General features: G+C 53.6%; 2 protein-coding genes across 3 annotated transcripts; both read right to left on the bottom strand.

Moving 5' to 3' along the window:
- Positions 1 to 75: 75 nt before the first annotated feature.
- On the bottom strand, positions 76 to 8,632 carry THAP3 (THAP domain containing 3). Of its 2 annotated transcripts, XM_033113602.1 has the most exons (5): positions 7,637 to 8,632; positions 4,209 to 4,401; positions 1,554 to 1,616; positions 1,070 to 1,174; positions 76 to 770 (listed from the first exon to the last, which is right to left on the bottom strand). In XM_033113602.1, the coding sequence occupies exons 1-5, from the start codon at positions 7,951 to 7,953 to the stop codon at positions 510 to 512; spliced, it is 939 nt and encodes a 312-aa protein (XP_032969493.1). In that variant the 5' UTR covers positions 7,954 to 8,632; the 3' UTR covers positions 76 to 509. The 2 variants fall into 2 exon arrangements, with proteins under 2 accessions (XP_032969493.1, XP_032969494.1); XM_033113603.1 differs by lacking the exon at positions 1,554 to 1,616.
- Positions 8,633 to 8,775: 143 nt separating this feature from the next.
- PHF13 (PHD finger protein 13) lies at positions 8,776 to 16,441 on the bottom strand. The gene is made up of 4 exons (XM_033113604.1): positions 16,075 to 16,441; positions 13,636 to 13,737; positions 11,838 to 12,372; positions 8,776 to 11,362 (listed from the first exon to the last, which is right to left on the bottom strand). Exons 1-4 carry the CDS (start codon positions 16,111 to 16,113, stop codon positions 11,136 to 11,138), a joined length of 903 nt encoding a protein of 300 aa, XP_032969495.1. The 5' UTR covers positions 16,114 to 16,441; the 3' UTR covers positions 8,776 to 11,135.
- Positions 16,442 to 19,838: the final 3,397 nt, after the last annotated feature.

Below are 19,838 nucleotides of genomic sequence, written 5' to 3'. Positions count from 1 at the left end.
CTCAGCAGCAGCAAAGCATGCGGGACAGAACCTGGAATTAGTGCTTATTTTTAAGTAAAGCAGGGAAGCCGGCAGTGTAGGAAGATACTTTATTATGTTGTCACTCAAAGGAGGCCAGTCTATGGAGAGCCGGCTGTCCAGGCGCATTAGTCAGTCCTCACCTTCTCGTGCGGGGGTAGGAGTGACCCACGCACCAGGTCCTTCCCTGGACCCAGCTGCCTCATAAGGAAATGGGCTTCCTCCCCATGGCAGGGGGAGTGTCTGCTACTCTGACTTGGGACAGCTCGTCATGCTGTGCTTCCAAGGATACTCGCCCAGCTTGTGCTGAAAGGACAGCTGGGGCTGTCATCTCCTGGAGAACCAAGTTTGTCATGCTCACGGCCTCGCCCCCCCAGTCTGATGCCACCTTGGGCTCCTCACTTGGCCTGGCACGCTCACTGCTGCCCAGGGTCAGCAGCAGGACTGAAAGGTCCACGTCCCAAGGGCTCCGATGAGCCCGGCCGCCTGGCTCAGCTCTGCTGCTCGGGCCGCAGCCCGGCCCGGAGGCCCGGCAGCCCCGCTCTGTGGGCTCGCAGACGGCCACACATCCTCTGCATCACCAGCCTCTGGGCCTTCAAGCGCTTCCGCAGCTTTTCATTTTCCTTCAGGGTCAGGAAGAGCTTTTTTTTCAGGGCATCTAAGTCCAAAAGGGCATAGCTGTGATCGGATGGTTGCGGGGCTTTGGCAGGCTGACCAGGGGCCTCAGTTGCTTCCGGTCTCTGTGGCAGGACCTGAGGACACGGGTGAGTGGAAGGTAAGCAGTGCCCAGAGGCCAAAGCCAGGGACCAGCGGCAGAGCTGTTCTGCGGGAGAGGGGTCTGGGTGGCAGGGGCCCGAGGGTCGCTTCCCGCAGCTCTGCTGACATCCAAACCTGCCCAAATTGTGGATGTTTTATTGGGAAGGTCTGAAATCGGCCACAGCCCTGGTGCTCATGGTTTGGGCACTGGTTTTCTTCCTTTTGTTTGAAGCAAAGCCCCTCGTGCTGAGAGCAACCCCCCACATGCCCTTTGATGCCCGGCCGGGCGCCTTACCTGTCCTCCAGGCCCTCCGGCGCTGGCGGGCAGCTGCAGTGCTTGGAGAGCAGTGTCCATCTTCCTCCCTGGGCCTTGCTCTTGGGCCCCCGCCTCCGAGATGACCTGGGAACAAAAGGCAGAAGCAGGCAGCTGAGCCGCAGACACCAGGTCGTCCCACAGCTGTTACCTGTCCATCCCACCAGCAATCCCGTCGCTCTGTCCCTGGGGTGGCTGCATCCAGGGGACTGGCAGAAACAGCCAGCCTCCTCCCTGGGCCCAGGACCGGACCCTTAGAAATCAGGCACGAGCTGGACTTGTCACCAGCTACCAGTTGTGATAACCACAGGACGGAGGCACGAGAGGCTGCTGCTTTCCCTTTCCTTGGAAAACAGAATCCAAAACCCTAGGCTGCGAGGAAGGCACCACAAACCCCGCTGCCAGCCTCCACTGTGCTCAGCCTCCACCTCGCAGCTCAGTCCAGTGGCCGCCAGTCCAGACTCACCTTTTCCTTCTCAGAGTCGGCATTTCCACCCTCGCCAGCCGGGTCTGCGTCCTCCCTCACCAGCTGCAAGAGACATGGAGCTGCTGTGGACGCAAGGTTCGTCTCAATTGGGGTGCAAGTAAGAGATCTGTACCCCTGAGAGTCCCACACCAGGTGCCAGGCCTCGTGCTTCTGTCCCAATGCTCAGCCCCATGTGTGTTCAATTAAACTGGGCCCTGAAACCCAGCCCAGCTCAACTCCCTGCCCACTGGCGCTCTCTTCTTTCTCCAAAGATGTTCCCAAATCTTTGGGAACATCATAGGGATGGTGAAGAGGACCGTATGAAGCCAGGAAGGTTCTAATTTGTGTCACCCCAGAGCCTGGCATTCTTCTAACTGCATAGTAGGTGACTCAAATTTTGTTCAATGAGTGGAAATCACATGGTAGAAAACATCCAACTCAGAGCCTGCAGTCTCCAGGTGTCCACAAGCTAAGCCAGAGCCATGGCTAGAAGCAACTTCTCCCCCCACCAGGCACTAAGGAGAAGATCACAAATGTACCCCAAGTTGTTAAACTGTAATCTCTCCAGGACAAAGTGATCAAAGTGCACTCTCTTAACAAACATGCACGGAGGGAGGTGGGAGTGTGGAGTCTCTAACCAGAGAGCTTAAAAATTCAGTTAAGGGCCGGCCCGGTGGCTCAGGCGGTTAGAGCTCCGTGCTCCTAACTCCGAAGGCTGTCGGTTCGATTCCCACATGGGCCAGTGGGCTCTCAACCACAAGGTTGCCAGTTCAATTCCTCGACTCCCGCAAGGGATGGTGGGCAGCGCCCCCTGCAACTAGCAACAGCAACTGGACCTGGAGCTGAGCTGCGCCCTCCACAACTAAGACTGAAAGGACAACAACTTGCCTTGTGAAAAAAAAAGGCCTGGAAGTACATACACACTGTTTCCCCATAAAGTCCTGTTCCCCTTCCCCAATTAAAAAAAAAAAAAACTTAAAAAAAACGTTCAGTTAAGCCCAACGATGAACTTCGAGAGCCCTGAGCACATTGTGCCTACATGTCATAACAGTGTACTGTACACTTGAAAGTTTGAGGGTAGATCTCGTTAAGCGCGCTTACCACAGTAAGATAAAAGTTTGTATATATATAAACTAAAAATAAAAGGCCTTCCATATTAAAAAAACAAAACCAAAAAATATGCTTGAAGCAGCTACTTCATGCCCGGGAAGGGAATAAGGCAGTGAAACGAGTCCCGGCCCTCGCAGAGCTTACATTGGTGGGGAGACCAACACAAAGGAAAGAGTGGGGCGGGTGGTGGACGTGCTAGAAAGCCCAGCACGCAGGACACGAAGGGAAGGGCCAGCAGGGGCGGTGGCGACTGGTCAGGGAGGGCCCTCCTGCAGGAATGTGACCGTGGACGTGGAGAAGGGAAGGTGGAGGGAAAAGGCACCGGGCCATGTTCGCTGACAGGTGGCGCCTGTTCTGACACCCTGTAACTCATGGTTTCTACAGGCTGGCTCCCGTTTCTCTCATTCCCCACGAAACCCAACTGGCACAGGTGTCCGTCAGCCTTGTGTTTGTTTCCCCCCTACCAGGTTCAACCAGGTGCCCCACTGTGGGGCCCACACTCTGGAACTCGGTACTCCTTTAGGATTTATGAATTCTAATAGTATCGCCCTCATGGCTTCCACGTCCAACTAGCCATGAACTCTCTCCTGGGCCAAACCTGCACATCCCTTCACCAAGACACGTCCACTCCATGTCCCACTGGGACGGCAAACTCAACATGCACAGGACCAAATTCCTTGGGGCATCGGAAGCCCATTCCCCAGGGGCTCGGCGTGCTCTGCTCTCCCTGGCCACTTCCCTCTCAGCCTGCGGGTCTGCAAAGGCCACCCACTCAGTCCTCTCTTCACTGCGCCCACTGTCAGCTCAGGCCACCATGGCTGCACTCCTGTGACACCACAGTGGCTTCCAGCCAGAGGAGCCTTCCAAAGCCATGCCATGCCTCACCGACCTCACCTGAAAGCCACAGCCTGTCCAAGCCTGCCACCAGCTGGCCCCTGTGACCCACCAGCCCGCCTGAGCTGATGCTGTTCCTAAGTGTGCCCAAGTCCCTTCTACCTGCCAGCCTCTGCCCACGCGGTCCCCACCCTCCCTCCAGCACTCCACCTGCATCATCCTTCTGGGCCCTGGACAGAGCTCTCAGGTGGCACGTGTGGCACACAGGAGCCCAATGGTGACCTGATGAATGGCAGTGGCACAGCCTCTGGCTTCCTGAACACACTCTCCCAAGCCCTGCTGGCTACTCGGAAGAAGACAAGGTCTGAGAGCCACACAGCCGCTGCCCTCCCCTGGGAAGGCCTTCACTGTGTGGCCTGGAGCCCACGGGAGACCAGCAAACGTGAACCGCATCAAGGACCGGGCTCTCGCTGTAGTCGCCCGTCGATGCTTCAACGGCATCCAGTTGTGAAGCACGATTCACTTTTAAAGTGGCTTTAAGTTGCAAACTCCCTAAAACGAAGGTCATGGCCAGCGGAGTCGGCTGGCCTCCAACGCGGAGGCTTGACAACTGCTGACCTCACTATAGGTCTCAGCCTCCGCCTCTGCTGTCCCTGCAAAGGCCACCCCTCCCCCTGCCGGCTGTGAAGAGGAGGACAGAGGTGTGCTCACCTGCGCAGTGTCCTGAAAGGCGAACACCGTGGGCACGGCATTGTGCTTGAGGTTCTTGCGGTTCCCAAAGGCGCTGAAGCACTCAGGACGGAAGTGCTCCGAGCAGATGACCGTGTGCTGTTTGGGCTGGAAGTTGCCCCGGCCGATATTCAGCACCCACGCCTTCAGCAGCTCGGGCCGGCTGAACGGGAACCTACGGGCAATGGAGGAGACGTGAGGGAAGGCACGAAGCTGGATTCAACCCTTCAGTCTCCTGGGATTTCCACCTCACCGTGACACAGTGTTGTACTGGACAACTTGGAAAACCCAGTAACCTCAACCTGTTAAACCACATCCAACTTCTGGAGGCTTCTGTCGTGGTTGTTTACAGCATCCAGTAGGAAACAGGACACCGTGAACATGGCCAGAGCTGTTTCCGAAGCTCCAGGACCAGGTGAGCCTGCATTCATTCATGCCCTCCTTCGGGAGCCTGCTCTGGGTGCCTGGGGTGTGGGAGTAAGGCAGTCCGGCCCTCATGGAGCCATGTTCCAGCGCGGGAACACGGATGGGAAACCAAACAGATGTAGACTGTGTAGGAAGAAGAGTGGCATGTGGTCAGGGAAGGCCACCAGAGAGGTGACACTTCAGCACTATGTGGGTATCAGAAGGAAGAGCAAAGGCACGTGACAGGCGCGTTTGAGGAGCAGTCAGGCAGCTTCGGCTGAGACCAAGCAAGAGGAGGGGTGGGGACTGAAGGAGCGGGCCTCAGGCAGACGGGGGCGTCCCCGGAGGCTCTGGGCACACAGAGATGAGAGCCCATCCTGGCTGCTGCAGGAGGGCACGTGCTGGCTGGGACCAGGGGGTCAGCAGGAGGAGGTAATGAGCAGGCAGCTCAGAAGCCATGTAAATAATGTTTGCCCAGGGGCCATGAAATAAAGAGAGAAGGAAGGAGTGTCACATATTAAAATGGGGGAGGCTATAGGAGGGGCAGGTTTGGGGCCTCGGGTGTTAGGTTTGATATGTTAGATGTTACATTTGAGATGCCTTTTATTTTTTACTTTTTTAAAAAACTTTTATTTAAGTGTGTTTTTCCAGGACCCATCAGCTCCAAGTCAAGTAGTTCTTTAAATCTAGTTGTGGAGGGCACAGCTTACAGTGGCCCATGTGGGGATCGAACCAGCAACCTTGTTGTTAAGAGCACCGCACTCTAACCACTGAGCGAACTGGCCGCTCCTTGAGGTGCCTTTTAGATGTCCACATGCTGAAGGGGAGTGGCAGGTGGACACACATGTCTGGAGACATCAATGGGGGAAGGGGGTGTCCCTGCATAAAGGGTGTAAAGGCCTGGGTGAGATCAGTGCCCTGGGGAGCAAGTGTGTACAGGGATGATACAGGGCCATGGCTCTCGCCTGAAAGTGCTGCAACGTCTAGTGTTGGACATGAGGAGGAGCCAGCAGGAGACAGACAAGGGACACTATGACAAAGAAAGAGGCTGAGGTGTCCTAGAAGCCAAGTGAGAGTGTCTCAAGGGCTCAGGGGTCAGTTGTGTCAAATGCTGCACAGGTCAATTCACATGACGATGGACCACTGCATTTGGCACTGTAAGCGCCACTGGGGACTTGACAGCTCTTTTGTGGGGGTGTTGGGTGGAGGCAAGAATCTGATTAGAATGAGAGAGAACCAGGGGCCTCTACACCCCGGGTATATATCTGACTGAAACATACAGATACATGCACCGGAAGAAGACTCATGCTGGCAGAAATGTCAAGCCATGTGCCTGAGATGGTCAACACACAAAGGCTGCACCCAAATGCCCTTCAATTCTAGAAGAAATCAATTCCAGTGTATGCAGTCAAAGGAGTACTACGCAGCAGTGAAAAAGCATCAACTGCTATTGCAACAAGGATGCCTCACAGACGTGGACCAAAAAAGGAGCCTCTACGGGAAGTAACCGTCCAGGGCCATCTGATCATCAATTTCTAACTGGGCAGGTCACACCCCAGGTAAGTAACTTCTTTAGTGAAAGGTTTCTCTTTGTCTTAAGCCTGCCCCGTCCATTGTTTCTGTGCCTCTAGGTTATCCCTTTGAAAGAAGGAAACCACCTCAAGAGACTGGAGACTCTTAACTCTCCTGTAACCCCATCCCCACCTGCTGTCTCCCACCTCCGTTATCTCTCTCATGTTACCTCCTTTCAAATGCATAAAATAAACTGCAAAAGTGTCATTCTCTGAAGCATTTTTCACAGCCTGTTGAGATCTTGCTTCCAGTCATATCCTCTGACTCAAACTTATAAAATTCTCTACAGGTTTGGAAGTTTCTTACATGTATACAAACAAAATGGTGACCAAAAGACAAAAAAAGTACATAGTGTGTGAAGTAAAGTTCGAAACAGGCCAGAGCAATCACTCTGACGGAAGGTAGGACGTGGGTTACCCCTTGGGGACGTGGGAACAGGTTGGGGGTTTCTTGGGGGCTGGTGATGGGCTAATTCACGGAGTCACACAGGGTGTCCAGTCGGCTGGCTGGGCTGTGTACTTGTGATTGATATATGCACTTTTCTGTATGCGTGTTATATATACTTAAAGGAAAACATTTACTTTGAAAACGATAAAAGGAAGCGAGGAAGTGGAGACAATGAGTGCAGCAGCTTTTCGGGCGATGCTCTGAAGGGGACAGAAATGACGCAGGCTGGAACCTTACAGTGAGCAGCATTCGGTCGGCACCTGAAGACACGTTCTCCCGGGCAGGAACCCCTCACTGCACAGGCCCCGCCCGGCACCCCGGGCCTGCAGGGAGTGCAGGGACAGGCTCCCAACTCTCCGCCATCCTCCCCAGACTCCCGCAAAGGCAGCGCCAGGACCACTCCCCCGACGCCCCGGACGTTCTCATTCCTTCACTCCACCCTCCCTTCATGACGCGAGGCCACGGAGGGCTCGGCAGAGGGCCCAGTGCACCGCAAAGCCGACAGGCGGCACCACCAGTCAGGCGTTCAGCAAACAGCGAACACCTACTACGTCCCGGGCTGCATCTGTGAACGAGATAAAGTCCCTGAAACACGGAAGGGACTCCTCCCCAATAACTGCAGAGGGTGCCAGGTGCTGCGGTGGCACTACGTGGGGAGACCTGAGCTCGCATCAGGGCCCGCCCGCGGCCTTCCCCGACCGGCTGGCAGGCAGGAGGCTGTGCGCCCACAGACAGGTTACTCAACCTCTCCGATCGTCTCCCCACGCGCCCAGGCCGGCCGAGGCGGCGCAGGTCCCCAGGCCGCGCGCCTCCGCGAGGGGCTCGGCCGCACTTCCTGCGGCCTCCGCGGCGGCCGGGCAGCGACCCTGGCGTCCCCGCCCGGCCCGCCAGGCCTCGGGCTCCGGCGGGGACAGCGGCCAATTAGCCCGGGGTGAGTCGGGCTCGGCAGCCAGAACCCCGCGCCCCCCAGGACTCCCGCCCCTCACCGGTGGAACGTGAGCTGCTTCCTGCGGTTGCTGTAGCGGTTGCAGCATTGCCGGGCCGCGCACGACTTCGGCATCTCCAGACCCCAGGCCCGGCTGCCCCTCACAAAGATGGCGGCGGGGGCCTGCGGGGCGCGGCAGGGCCTGTGGGCTCGGCAAGGCCAGAGGGCGGGGCTGGCCGCCGGGGCGGGGCCGGTGGGCGTGGTCTGTAGGGCGCGGCGGGCCCTGCGGGGCGAGTCAGGGCCAGCGGCCTGGCGGGGCTGCGTGAGGGGCGGGACCGCGGGGAGGTGCAGGCGGCCTTGGCTCTGCTCTATTGCCATCACCTCGCGCAGTAATCCCGTCGCGCGTCTTAGGGACCCCGGAGTTTCACCCCAGCTCGGTGAAGCCCTTCGTCCTCACGTCTTTGTTTTGGTGCCTCTCGAACTTACACCCACCAACAGCCTTAGACAACTTGAAACCAGAGAAAGCCTCAACGCCCAACTTGGCTAGTATTTTCGGTGTTATAGGAGGTGCTAAAACGTCGATTTTGGCTGCCCGAACGTCCTAGAGGTACCAGTTGATCCCAGGTGAGTTAGGCAGACACAGCTGATTGACAGAACAGGCTCAGGCACTGCGAACCCCCAGGTGTAAAGGGGCTAAATGTGCGCCCCCAGGAGATTCCAATCCTGCCTACACAAGCTGAGGAGGGTGTTTTACAAAGCAGGTTAGCCCCTCTCTGGGGTTTAAAGCTCTTATACGATTTGATGAAGAAAATGAAAACTTCATTTCTGATCATCTTGTGGTTTGTTTCTGGAGGATTTACTAGAAAAGTATAGTAAGGGCTGTGGGCATTTTTCATCCTGCTACACCAAACTCAGACTTTTAACTTCCCAAGGCTTGCTTTTTTTTTTTTTGGGTCGGGGGGAATAGTGTGTTTTTCCAGGATCCATCAGTTCCAAGTCCTCTCGTGGAGGGCAGAGCTCACTGGCCCATGTGGGAATCAAACCAGCGACATTAGCACTATGAGCACTGTGCTGTAACCAACTGAGCCATCCAGCTGCCCCTACTTCTCAAGTCTTCTTGTCATGGTTTGGTGGAATTGAAGGTAGAAGAAAGACAATTGTCTTTCAGCACACAACAGAAACACCTGAAGCTAGACAACCTCAAAGTAGCAATATCTTTATTTACAAAATATACAGTTTCACAGAAACAGCTTCGCTTTATACACATAAACTTTATAATTACACAGAACCATGTAAACGATGTTAAGTGTCTGGCCTGGCCAAAGCCAATGGGAGGGGCCTACTTAGGGGGTGACATCTTTCCCTCCCCTCACCTCATTAGCCACCAACCGGGAGCGCCTAGGTTGGCCATGCCTAATTTGCATAAAGCTGATTGCAGCTGCCTAGCTCAATCAACACAAAAACCTAGGTGTCTGGACTTCTTAGACACCACCCACAGGGACAGACCTGTAAAAAGAACAAAAAGGAAATGAAGAAACAGAAATTGAGATGAATATCAAAAGCCTTCCAGGAGTCACCAGGCATTGAACCTTCTGAAGAGCAATAATACAGCCACTGCCAGGACAGGCAGTTCAAGTTCCACCATAAAATCACGCGGATTCTTAAATGCACTTTTAAAACTTTGTGGTTTTTTTAAAACTAAACAAGAAAAACACCTTGGAACTTTGGCTATTCTCGTGAAGACACTGGACAGGCCACGTCCTGGGGCAAATCTTTGGCAAATTCCTCTCCAACTTTTCCTGCACGTTTGCCCAAGTCAGAGCCAGACAGTTGTCTGGGGAGAAAGTTGTTTCTAAGCCAGCTTCTTACTATTTCTCTCTACAGCAGAACTTCTCTCTTGGGGATCTTCACAATAAACTGGGTTTCAGAAACTACTTCTATTTTTGTGTTAGTAAAAGCAACAGAATTAAAAACTAAACAAAAAAAAAGCCAGTTGACTGGTTGAGCATGAATGATACTAGGACAAAATATGGGCTCTGATGAGCCAATTAAGGTTCAAACTCTTGGTGCTTCAGTGAGAATGGGGAGGGCGTCCACCTGGTGGTCCTGCGCAAGGACGCCACATGGAGAAGCCCCCCGCAGGGAAACTGGGGGTCCATCCTGCTGTAAACAAATATGACTAACTTGCATATTCTTCCCTTTTCATGCTTTATAACAAACCATGTTTATGAAAACACACCCATCGAATTAAAAAAAAAAAAAAAACATTTTTGAGGAGTACTTGAATTGCTACAAAGCAATGTCCATTTCGGACAAAGCTGAAGCCCTCCAGCCCTGGGGCCACAGGACAGCCAGTGTCCCAGGGTACTCGGCCCTGCAGGGCTTCAGGTGCAAATTCCCTGGCTTCTCCAGAGTTGGTCCTGGAGGGGTCTCCCAGTCCAGATCTAAGGAACTCTGCACAGTTCAATGGGATATACCTGGAGGCCTATGTTACCTATCATTCACCAACTCAAAATAAACAAACAAAAAAGACTTCAAGTCCTAACCTTGGCCTGCAGAACTAGCAGGCCAGCCTGTATGAGGGGACACTAAGAATCACCTGTGGGAGAGAACGTCCTCCCACTTTTCCTTCACCCCATCACATAGAGCAACGCCATTCCCCTGGGACAGCCTAACCTTTATGCTCCTACTGGAACAAGGTGAGGAGAAGAGACGAGGAGGGAACCCAAGTGCCCCCTCGCTTTAAAACAGCTTGACTGGGCATTCCCAGGCCCCCATATGCCAACTGGAGAGAAAGGGCACCCAGGCAGAAATCTGCCAATACTTTTGGCTATTAACGTGCAAAAAGACAGGTTTTTTTACATCGTGCAAAACAGGAAAACTTGAGTTATGAACACGACCACCTCAACCCTACAACCAACCCTTTCCACAGAAAAGGGGCCACATACTGTCCCTTTTAACGAACAGAAGGAAAGCTAGAGATCACTAGCTGGCCCCCCACCCCCAGGCTCCTTTTAGAGGCCCGAGGACTCCAGCAGGCAACCCCTGGGGACAGAGGCAGCAGCAAGGCAGGGGACAGGAGACCACTAAGGGAGGGGCAGCTTGGATGGTTGCTGTACAGACACTTATGGTAAGACTTACACTCGAGAAAATGCTTGCACGCATGGCTGTTTGTGAACAGGCCAGGGAAAGTGAACACCTCTCCCCAACACAGCGGAAGTAGGAATAACAGCTAGCACTTGTGCCAATCGGCGGGAGTTTAACAAGACAGCAAGAATTCACAACTACCACGTACCCTCATTTTCAGCTGAACCAAACCCACTACACTTGGGTGTTTAGTCCACCTGCACTGCAGAGAACACAGCTCTAGCAGCAGCTTTGGCCAACGAGGCTTTTATTCAGTCACTGGCCATGGACAGTTTATACCTTGGAGAGCCTGTCCTGTTGCTTAGGCACCTGAATGGCAGGGGTCTGCCCGCACCAGAGCTGAGAGTTCTGTGCTCAACTAAGAGAGAGGCCAACAAGCCTACTGTCCCTTCCGAGTCCTTGCTTGCCAGCAGTCAGTCCAGAAATAGCTTCCGGGAGCCCATTCTGGAACGGTTGGAACGGCGGATGTCAAACTTGGAGTCCCGGCACTTTTGGCAGACAAACACTTCCGGCACATTGGACTTCCGGATTTTCGCACAGGACAGGTGAATCCAGGTATGGCACTCGTTACACTCTATCATGGGGCGGCCAGCAAATGGCTTCATGCAGAAGCAGGTGACAAGGTCCCAGGAGTCATCATCTGGAAGGACAGAAACACGTAAGAGGAGGGCAAAACGTCCCAGAATCCCTCTCCATCGGTATCCCTCTCTCCAATGAGACAAAGCAGCTGAGCTGCTGTGAAACCTGATCCTCAACAAACGGAGCCGATTTCAAATTCCACTTAGGGTGCTCCTGCCGCCCACCCCGAAAATGCAGTCAATGCACGACCAAAGGCAATGAAGTGTGTGTTCCCAGGAATTACCATGAGATGTGCGCTTCGGAGCTGCACTGCTTTTGCGTTTTGAGGTCTGTCTGGGAACCGGATGTCTCTAGCTGCCACCACCCACTTCCTAAACATCTGGGTATCCACCCCCCTTCTTGCACCTTTCTCCCTTGACGTGCTGAGGTACACGCTGCTGTCACTCTCCATGGAAGGGACTGCTCTGAGACTCCCCCTTACAATCACTCTGCAGACCCCCGGACAACGGCCCAGCCGTCCTCCAGAGACCACTCACCTGAATCCACCATTATGTCCTCGTCGTTGCCCGTGCTGTCCTCATCCCGGAACACCACTTGCTTTCCCTGCCGGACGATAGTCCGTTTGCCTTCAGTTTTTATTTCTTTGACCTGATCAGGTGACACAGTGGCACAAGAGCCACTGGAAGGAGTGTCGGAGTCCCAGCCCGAGCAGGGGTCGCCAGAGGCCCGGGGGCTATCCTGCAGGGTGGGACTCGTGGGGGTCCCTGCATACGGACCAGCGGCTTCCAGCTTCAGCAAGCTGCCCACGTACCCCTCCTTCACGGCCACGTCACTGTCCCTTCGCTTCCTCTTCTTCTTCTTCTTCAGCTTGTCGGTCTTCTTTCTGTCCAGCAGGAAATTACTGGGCTTGGCTCGCTGCAGGAGGGTGGGCTGCAGGTGGCCAAAGCAGCGGTCAGAGGCTGGCAAGGGCACCGCGGACGAGATGTCCGTGAAGCCAGTGTCCCAGCCGTCGCTGTCAACTGTACCAGCGGTGCTGTTAGCGGGGCTGGGGCTGCTCCTCAAAGGGAGTTCCTGAAAGGACAGAGGCAAACGTGGCAGGTTCCGATGATTTCAACCAGTCCCCAGCGACGAGAGCTGACCCGAGCAGAGCTTCCCCGCACCCCGGGCCAGGTCAGGCCTGCAGACGTGCCCGCTCATAACCTAAGCTTCCCAGCTCTCCTCAGCATTCTCCTTTAGGAACTGTGCTGTTTGTACTTTAGTGCGACCTCCCAGATAGAATATGAACCCCGGAGAGGGAACCTGCTGGCCTTGCTGAACCCTCAGCTGTCCCACAGCCAGGAACGTAATTGATGTGCACAAACGCTGTGAAAGGGGCGAAGGCGCCCTCTCAAACCTGCTTCTCCTGCCCTGACTGTAAAATCTCCCTCCATTTGTACTCCCACAGGATGTATTTTTTAATTAAGTGAATTTAAATCAGTTTTGAGAATTTTCTGACACTCTTTTTTAAACAACCTGCGATATCCCAAAATATTACACAATCAAAGTAGGTAATCACTGCCCCAAAGCAGGGAGCTAAACTCTATGGTTCCTTCTGACCACGCAAGCATTTTATTTGCGAAGAGCGGCGACATTCTGCGCGGCAGAAAGCAAGCGTGATCCACCCGGACGGCAGTGCAAAGGACAAGCTGATGCTGGGATCTGGCCTCCTATAAGTACCAGAGTCCTCTGTCAGCCTCACTCAGTGTGGACGAGGCCCCTGAAGTTTCAGCACCATGGCAATGCTGGTCCACAGCTCTGCCCATTTCTCAGCAAGAAAAAAAAACTCCCTTCAACTACGTGGGACTTAGGCCACAGTCTCTGCAGACTCTGTAATGTGCTATGTGCTGCCATGGAGGCTGCTGGCCAGACAGGGCAGTGTGGACCTGGCCAACCATCTGGTGGGATTCTACACTCCATCACTCATTAGTCTGGGACCCAGGACAAGGGGTCCGTGCCCGTGTCCTTAGCTTTAAAATGGGGGTGAATAATAGCACCTACCTCACAGCATCATAAGGGCCAAGAACAGCGCCTGGCCATAGCAGGCACCCAAGCAGTGGCCATTAAGATCAAGCAGATAGCAAACTGGTATTTTCAAGTAAACTTTGAAAGTTTATTGAAACGTTCCTAGACAAGCCTGCATTTCCTATCCACGTTTTAGGAACCACTTCCCAGGCTGGTCTAAGTTTCCAAGAAAGACCTTTGCCCAGCCACTGTCCGAGTCCTCCCACCAAGCCTTTCTAGACCCACCGCCTTGTCACTGCCAGCAAGAAAGGTTTCAAAAGCGCCAAAGATTACCTCCTTCGGATAAGGGATGTAGCCAGCATAGGCCAAGACAAAAGTGCAGAATTTGTTGAAATCCTCCACGGTCCTCCGCCTCTTGTAACTGGGGGAGTACTCCTGTTAGCAGGCGAGAAAAGGGCAAGAAAAAGGCGTGTGTTTGACAGGAGTCACTCGTTGGTAGAATCACAGAAACAAAACTAAGCAAGCTGGAGCTTTTACTGACAACTACTCAAAAACACACTGCCAGATTTAAAAACACTCTAGAAACAAGGTAAGGTTAAGTTGGGATGAAGAAGTAACAGTTTTTAGAAGGCTGAAAGAGGTGGTGTCATGATGTTACGCCAAGAATACTGGGAAACTGGTCGGGAGATAAAAGCTTGTCCAAAAGCCTATTTTTTTAGCGTCCAGTGGCATTTTCTGACACTATCTATTGTTTCTGCAGGCCTATCAGGAGCTCTAGTAATTACTTTTTTGCTACAGGTTTTCTATTTTGAAAATAAACTGCTGCTACAGCTGTAACCAAGCATTTTAAGTGATTTCAAAAGTCAACTGCTTCTCATCCTTCAGAGCTTACTCAGGCCTCGGACCCTAGAGCTGAATCTCTCCTGATTCCTCCTCAGCCAAGGCTAGTGAGGACCCCCTCCTCCTACCGAGGTTTCCTCCTGCAGAGGCGCTGCTCCAACATCCAGGGGGCCGGCCAGTCACCCAAATGTCCCCTGACTCGGAGAATAACGCAGAAACATTCCTGCAAAGGTAGTCTTATTTGCACATTGAAGATGAAACACTAGAGCTTCTGGCTTGTGTGGCCGGCCCCATTCAATCTAGAAACGCCCTCAACAAGAAAGGATTTTCTCCTGAGGAGGAGAGCAGCTCAAGGAGACAGAGCCTTTATTTGCTACTGAGCAAAGCAACTGTACTTTATTTCAGTTTATTCGACTAACAGTTATTGAGGTTTTCTTCAAGCATTTTATCACCCACCCTACCCCCATTCTTAGGTGCTCAGCTAACATTTCCAGAGCCTAGGGGCCCAGTGCCGCGTTAGGGTGAAAGCAGGGGAAGAAAGGGGGTGGACTCCTGAGCAGAGCGGAGCCCAGCCCGGCCCAGCCCTCCCCAGGACAGGGCCCAGAAAGCCGCGCGGCCCCGGCGTGCTGCCTGCAGGTTTCCTTCCAAGGGCGCCACTTATTTTCGCAGTTCCAAGAAACCACCTTCTCCCCGCAGCCCTCGCCGGCTGGACCCCGAAGGGCACGCCAAGTTAGAGGAGTACTGGGCTCCGCGCGGGACTCGGCGCTCCCGGCGCTGAAGAGATCCTGCCTCCACCCCCGGGGGACGACCGACCGCCCTCCCGCCGGCCGTGGTGAGAGGACCGCAGCCCTCGGCCCTCAAACTCTCGGGAAGAACTTTTATTTCGGCGGCGACCGTGCAGAAGTGGGTCAGGAGCCCGGACGCCGAGTGGAAAGCCGCGGCGCCCTCGGGCGCCGGGCGGGGGGGACTTGCACCGCCCCCACCCAGCCCGCCGCGCCGCCGCCTTTAGGAAAAGCAGATGGCGGTGCGGCCCCCTCCCCGCCCTCCCGCGGAAGCCGCCCCCCGCCGATACTCGGCCCCGGAAGGTGCGGGGCCCATCCTGCGCGGGAGGGGGCGCGAGAAGACCGGCAGGATCGGGGTCGGGGGAGGGCAGGGCCCGCGAACCCCCGAGGCGTCAGCGCGGCGGGAGGGCGCGCTTGGCACCGCCTCCCGCCGCCGGACCCGCACCCCGGACCTGGCGGGCCTCAGGAGGGGAGAGGGGACTGCGGCGGGGGCGCCGACCGGGAAACCGAGAGCCGACCCCGGAAGGAGGGGGGAAGGCGGGGCGAGCACGGCCCGCGGGCGGGGGCGGGGGCCCCGGAGGGGTAGGCGTCCTCGCTGGGGGTAGGGGGATCGACTCCAGCCCCTGCAGGGGTGGGAACCCCGAAGGACAACGCTCCCCGAAGCCGGAGGGGGCGGAGGCCGCGCGGGAGTCAGGGGGCGGGGCGCGGGCCAGTGGGCCCGAGGGATTAGGGGAGCAGGCGGGGGCGTACGGAGTCGCAGTCCGAGGGGGGCCGCGAGCCCCTCCGGGTGGGGGGAGGGGGGTTCATCCGAGAAGCGGGAGCGCCGGGCGGCGGCGCTCCGACCGAGTCCCCGGGGGCGGGGAAGGGGTAAGCGAGGCAGGGAGGGGCCGGGGGCGCAGACAGGTCCCGAGGATACTGCGGCCTGAGAGGAGGGGGCGCCTACGCCCGCGGAAGGGACACCGAGGCAAGGGCCGGCGGGAAGGACCGGGCGCGGGCCCCAGTGGGGGGCGGGGTTGGGCGCCGGGGTGGGGGCGACGACAGAAAGCTGGGGGAAGGGAGGCTGGCGATCGAGTGGCGGGGGTCCGGCTCCGGGTAGCGCAGGACCGGAGTGGGGGTGATCGGGGGCGATCCGAGCGCAGCTCTCACTCACCTCAGGGTGGAAGGCGGCGGCGCAGGAGTCGGAGTCCATGTTCAGGGTGGGGGGCGGCGGCTGCAGGAGTGCAGGGGCCGGGATGCGGGCCCCGAGCCGTGAGGCCGCTCGGGGCTGGGGGCTCCGGCGGCCGCGTAAGACCGGGGCGGACCCGGGAGGGGTCGCCTCGGCTGGAGGTGATGGGGGGCTCTGCCTTTCGCGTCCCGGACTCTGTGCTCTCGGGCCGGCAGCTCCGAGGCGGAGCAGAGTTGGCGATGCAGTTCCCGCGGCCGGCGCGGCGGGAGAGTCGCTGCGGGGGGCGGCGGCGGCGGCGAGCGGGAACCCGACCGGCTCCCCGACCTGACGCCCAGTTCGGCTCGTGTCTCGGGAGGGAGGGCGGGAGAGCCGCGAAGACTGTCGGGAAATGTAGTCTGGGGCGACGGGAAGCCGACGGAGAGGGGCGGGCGCGGACCATTGTGGGAGTCGTAGTCCCCAGCTCCGCCACTGGTGCGCAGAAAGGCCGTCTCCGGGACTCCAGCCCCCACAGAGCTCCGCGGCGGCTGCGGGGTCTGAGGAGGCGGAGTCTCCACGACGAGGCCACCGGAGCGGGGGCTGTGAGGGGACTCGCGCCGGCTCGGCGGTGGGGGAGGGGCGGCGTAATTGGTCGAGCCGGGGTCGCCCGTCGGGTGGGGGCGGGGTTGACGGCTCTGGTCGTCGAGCCCGGCGGAGGCCAGCGCCTCCTCTTTCTGCTCTTGGAACTAGGGGTTCGTGCCCTTTTGTGGGGCTAGGGTCCCCGCTGCACGGGCGAGAGTGGGGCAGCGGGCGCTGACCTCGCGGCCGCCCCGGCTCGGCTCCTCGCGCGTCAGGTCGGGGTAGCGAACTTGTTTTCGCAGCTGTGGGTTTTCCGGCGGGTTCCTCCTTGCCCCGGGGGTCGGGGATGGCGGGTCCGAGGCCCAGCAGGGTTAGGACTCGGCGGAGACGCTCGTGGTCTCTGTAGGATCCGCTTTGAGGTGTCGGGTTACCGCATCTAAAAAACTGCCCGTGTTATCAATGTTTTAGATGTTTGCTTTAAATTCGATTTTTCCCCCCTCTTTGCCTAACTTTGGGGCTGCCCCTGTTTTCTCACCTTAATTATATCCTGAATATATTCCCCAGGCTTATAATAGTGGGGTGAACCAAAAAACGTGATAGAGCTGTTTGGTAATTGTCACTGACTTTGTTTATTGATATTTGAGGAGTTGGCGATGTTTAAGTGCTGGACCCTTGTAAAGAGTACTTGACAACTTTTTGTTGAGGGTTGGTTGAGTCTGAACACTTAGTTGGAAATACTGCTTTGATAAAATTACCAGGAGGAGGCCTGACGTCGTTTGACATTTTTAATAACCATTTGAAAGAGAAAAAAATCTTGCAAAATGCAGATGATTCAGTAACATTCCGTAGCTTAGAAGACAAAAACTGTTAAAGAGGAGTGATGTAAAATTTTAAATTCAAGTCAGAAAACTGACTCTTCGACATACTAAATCAAAATGACTGGAAGAACCGTAAAAAAGATTATTTCTGAGGGAGTGAATGTTACATGGGTTGGCTATTGCTATTCAGGTGGTTACGATCATTCTGATGAAAACATTTAGTGGTTAAGGGACAGGGTTTATCTTAGAAATACTTTTCTGAGCCTCAGTTTCTTAAACTATCAAATTTTTAGCGCATCACTTGCCTCAATAAATGGTAGTTTACTTTTGTTATTTTTTGTTATTTCAGCAATGTCTTCCCAGATTGAAGGGCTCCCCAGAGATGATAAACTGAGGTGCTTTACAAAGCTAGTAAGATAAAAACAGATATTACACTTGACCTGTGGAAACATCATTCAGGTGATTTAGCCAGATTTGGCCAGATTTATCTGACCACTGTGGCCAGAGCAAATGTCCTGAGCCTAGCCAATATTATCCAGGGTCAGATTCACCAGGAGCAATGTGTTTTGCCCGAATAAGACAGGGCCAAGAAAGATATCCCATTGGTAGTATAAAGGTGTAAATACCAAAAAGAAATGAAAGAAGAGGGAATTTCTTTTAACTGATCATTATTACTTATGGTATAATTTTTCACATAATATGCATTAACACCCTCATCCATTAAGAAACTGAAATAGAGAATTGGTTCATAATGATAACAGACTGGATGACGAAACAGTTTAGAATTCGGCGGCCACTCAGTCACCTTAAGAAAATCCCAAACTTGGATTGTGTCATGTGACAGATCACTTTTGTTCAAAATGGATATCCAATAAATAATTCCTGAAGAAATTTTTTTTTTTTTTTGGTTTTTGAGCACCTTTCCATGGGTTCGTTTTCCATTTATATATCTTCTTCCATAACCTTTTGCCCATTTTTCAATCCAGTTGTTCATTTTCTTATGTTGAGTTTTAAGTGTCTGTTTTATATTTTGTACACCAGTCTTATTACATATGTGTTTTGCAAATACTTTTCTCCAAGTTTGTGGCTTATCTTTTCATTCTCTTAACAGTGTCCTGCAGAGTAGGAATTTTTAATTGTAATGAAGTCTTATCATTTTTTCTTTTATTTATCTTGGTTTTGGTGTTGTATCATTACAAACCCAAGGTCACCACGATTTTCTCCAGTGTTCTAAGTTTTATCATTTTGGTTTTTACATTTTAAGTCCATGATCCATTTTGAGTTATATTTTGTGAAAGGTATAAGGTCTGTGATTCATGAATTTGCCTGTGAATGTCCAGTTGTTCCAGAACCGTTTGTTGGAAAGATTATCCTTTTTCCATTGACTGGCTTTTGCTCCTTTGTCAAAGATCAGTTTGACTATATTTGTGTAGGCCTATTTCTGTGCCCTCTATTGTCTTCCACTGATCTATTTATTCTTTCACCAACATCACTGTGTCTTAACTAATATAGCTTATAGGACGGTCTTTAATGGGGTGGTGTCAGTCCTCTGAATTTGTTCTCTTTCAATGTCATGTTGGTGATTCTTGGTCTTTATCTTTCCATATCAGCTTTAGAATTGGCTTGTCAAAATCCACAAGAATCTTCATGGGATTTTTATTGGGACTGTGTCAGATCTACCAGTATATACCAATTTGGAAAGAAATGGCATTGACAATATTGAATCTTGCTATCCATGTTCAAGGATAGAATCCATGCTCCATTTATGTAGATATTCTTTGATTCCATTCATCAGAGTTTTGTAGGTTTTTTTTTTTCATATAGATCGTGTACCTATTTCATTAGATTTATAACTATGTATTACATTTTTTGGTGCTAATATAAATGATATTGTTTTATATTTTAAATTCTAATTGTTCATTAATGTATATAGTACAGCAGTTGGCTTTTGTATATTAATTTTGAATCTTCCAATCCTGATATAATCAGTTATTTCTTCCAGGAATTTTTTTTTTTTTCCCTTGATTCTTTGGGATTTTCTACATAGACATTCATGTCATCTTCCACTTTTTGTTGTTGTCTTTCTGTCACGAATAATTGTCAGGTTTTGGATTCTGCGCCTCCGAAGGCATCCTCCCCTCTGAAGAAGTTCTTAGTAAATAGTTTTCTTAGTACAGAGATGTGCTGAGGACTACCTGGTGTTACCTGCTTGTCTCCCTGCCTGCCACCCCAACAAAATAGAAAACTTTGTGGAGAAGAACTTTCTTTGTCACTCCTTCCTTTGATTTCCCTTATGCATTTCGCCCTTTGGAGGAGATGTAGAATTAATACTTACCATCCACCCCCTAGACTCAAAAAAGGGCTCTAACACCAATA

This window comes from Rhinolophus ferrumequinum, chromosome 9 (genome assembly GCF_004115265.2).
Source record: "Rhinolophus ferrumequinum isolate MPI-CBG mRhiFer1 chromosome 9, mRhiFer1_v1.p, whole genome shotgun sequence".
Lineage (NCBI taxonomy): Eukaryota > Metazoa > Chordata > Mammalia > Chiroptera > Rhinolophidae > Rhinolophus > Rhinolophus ferrumequinum.
The sequence above is the reverse complement of the archived record's forward strand: the minus strand, read 5'-3'. Positions and strand labels throughout refer to the sequence as shown.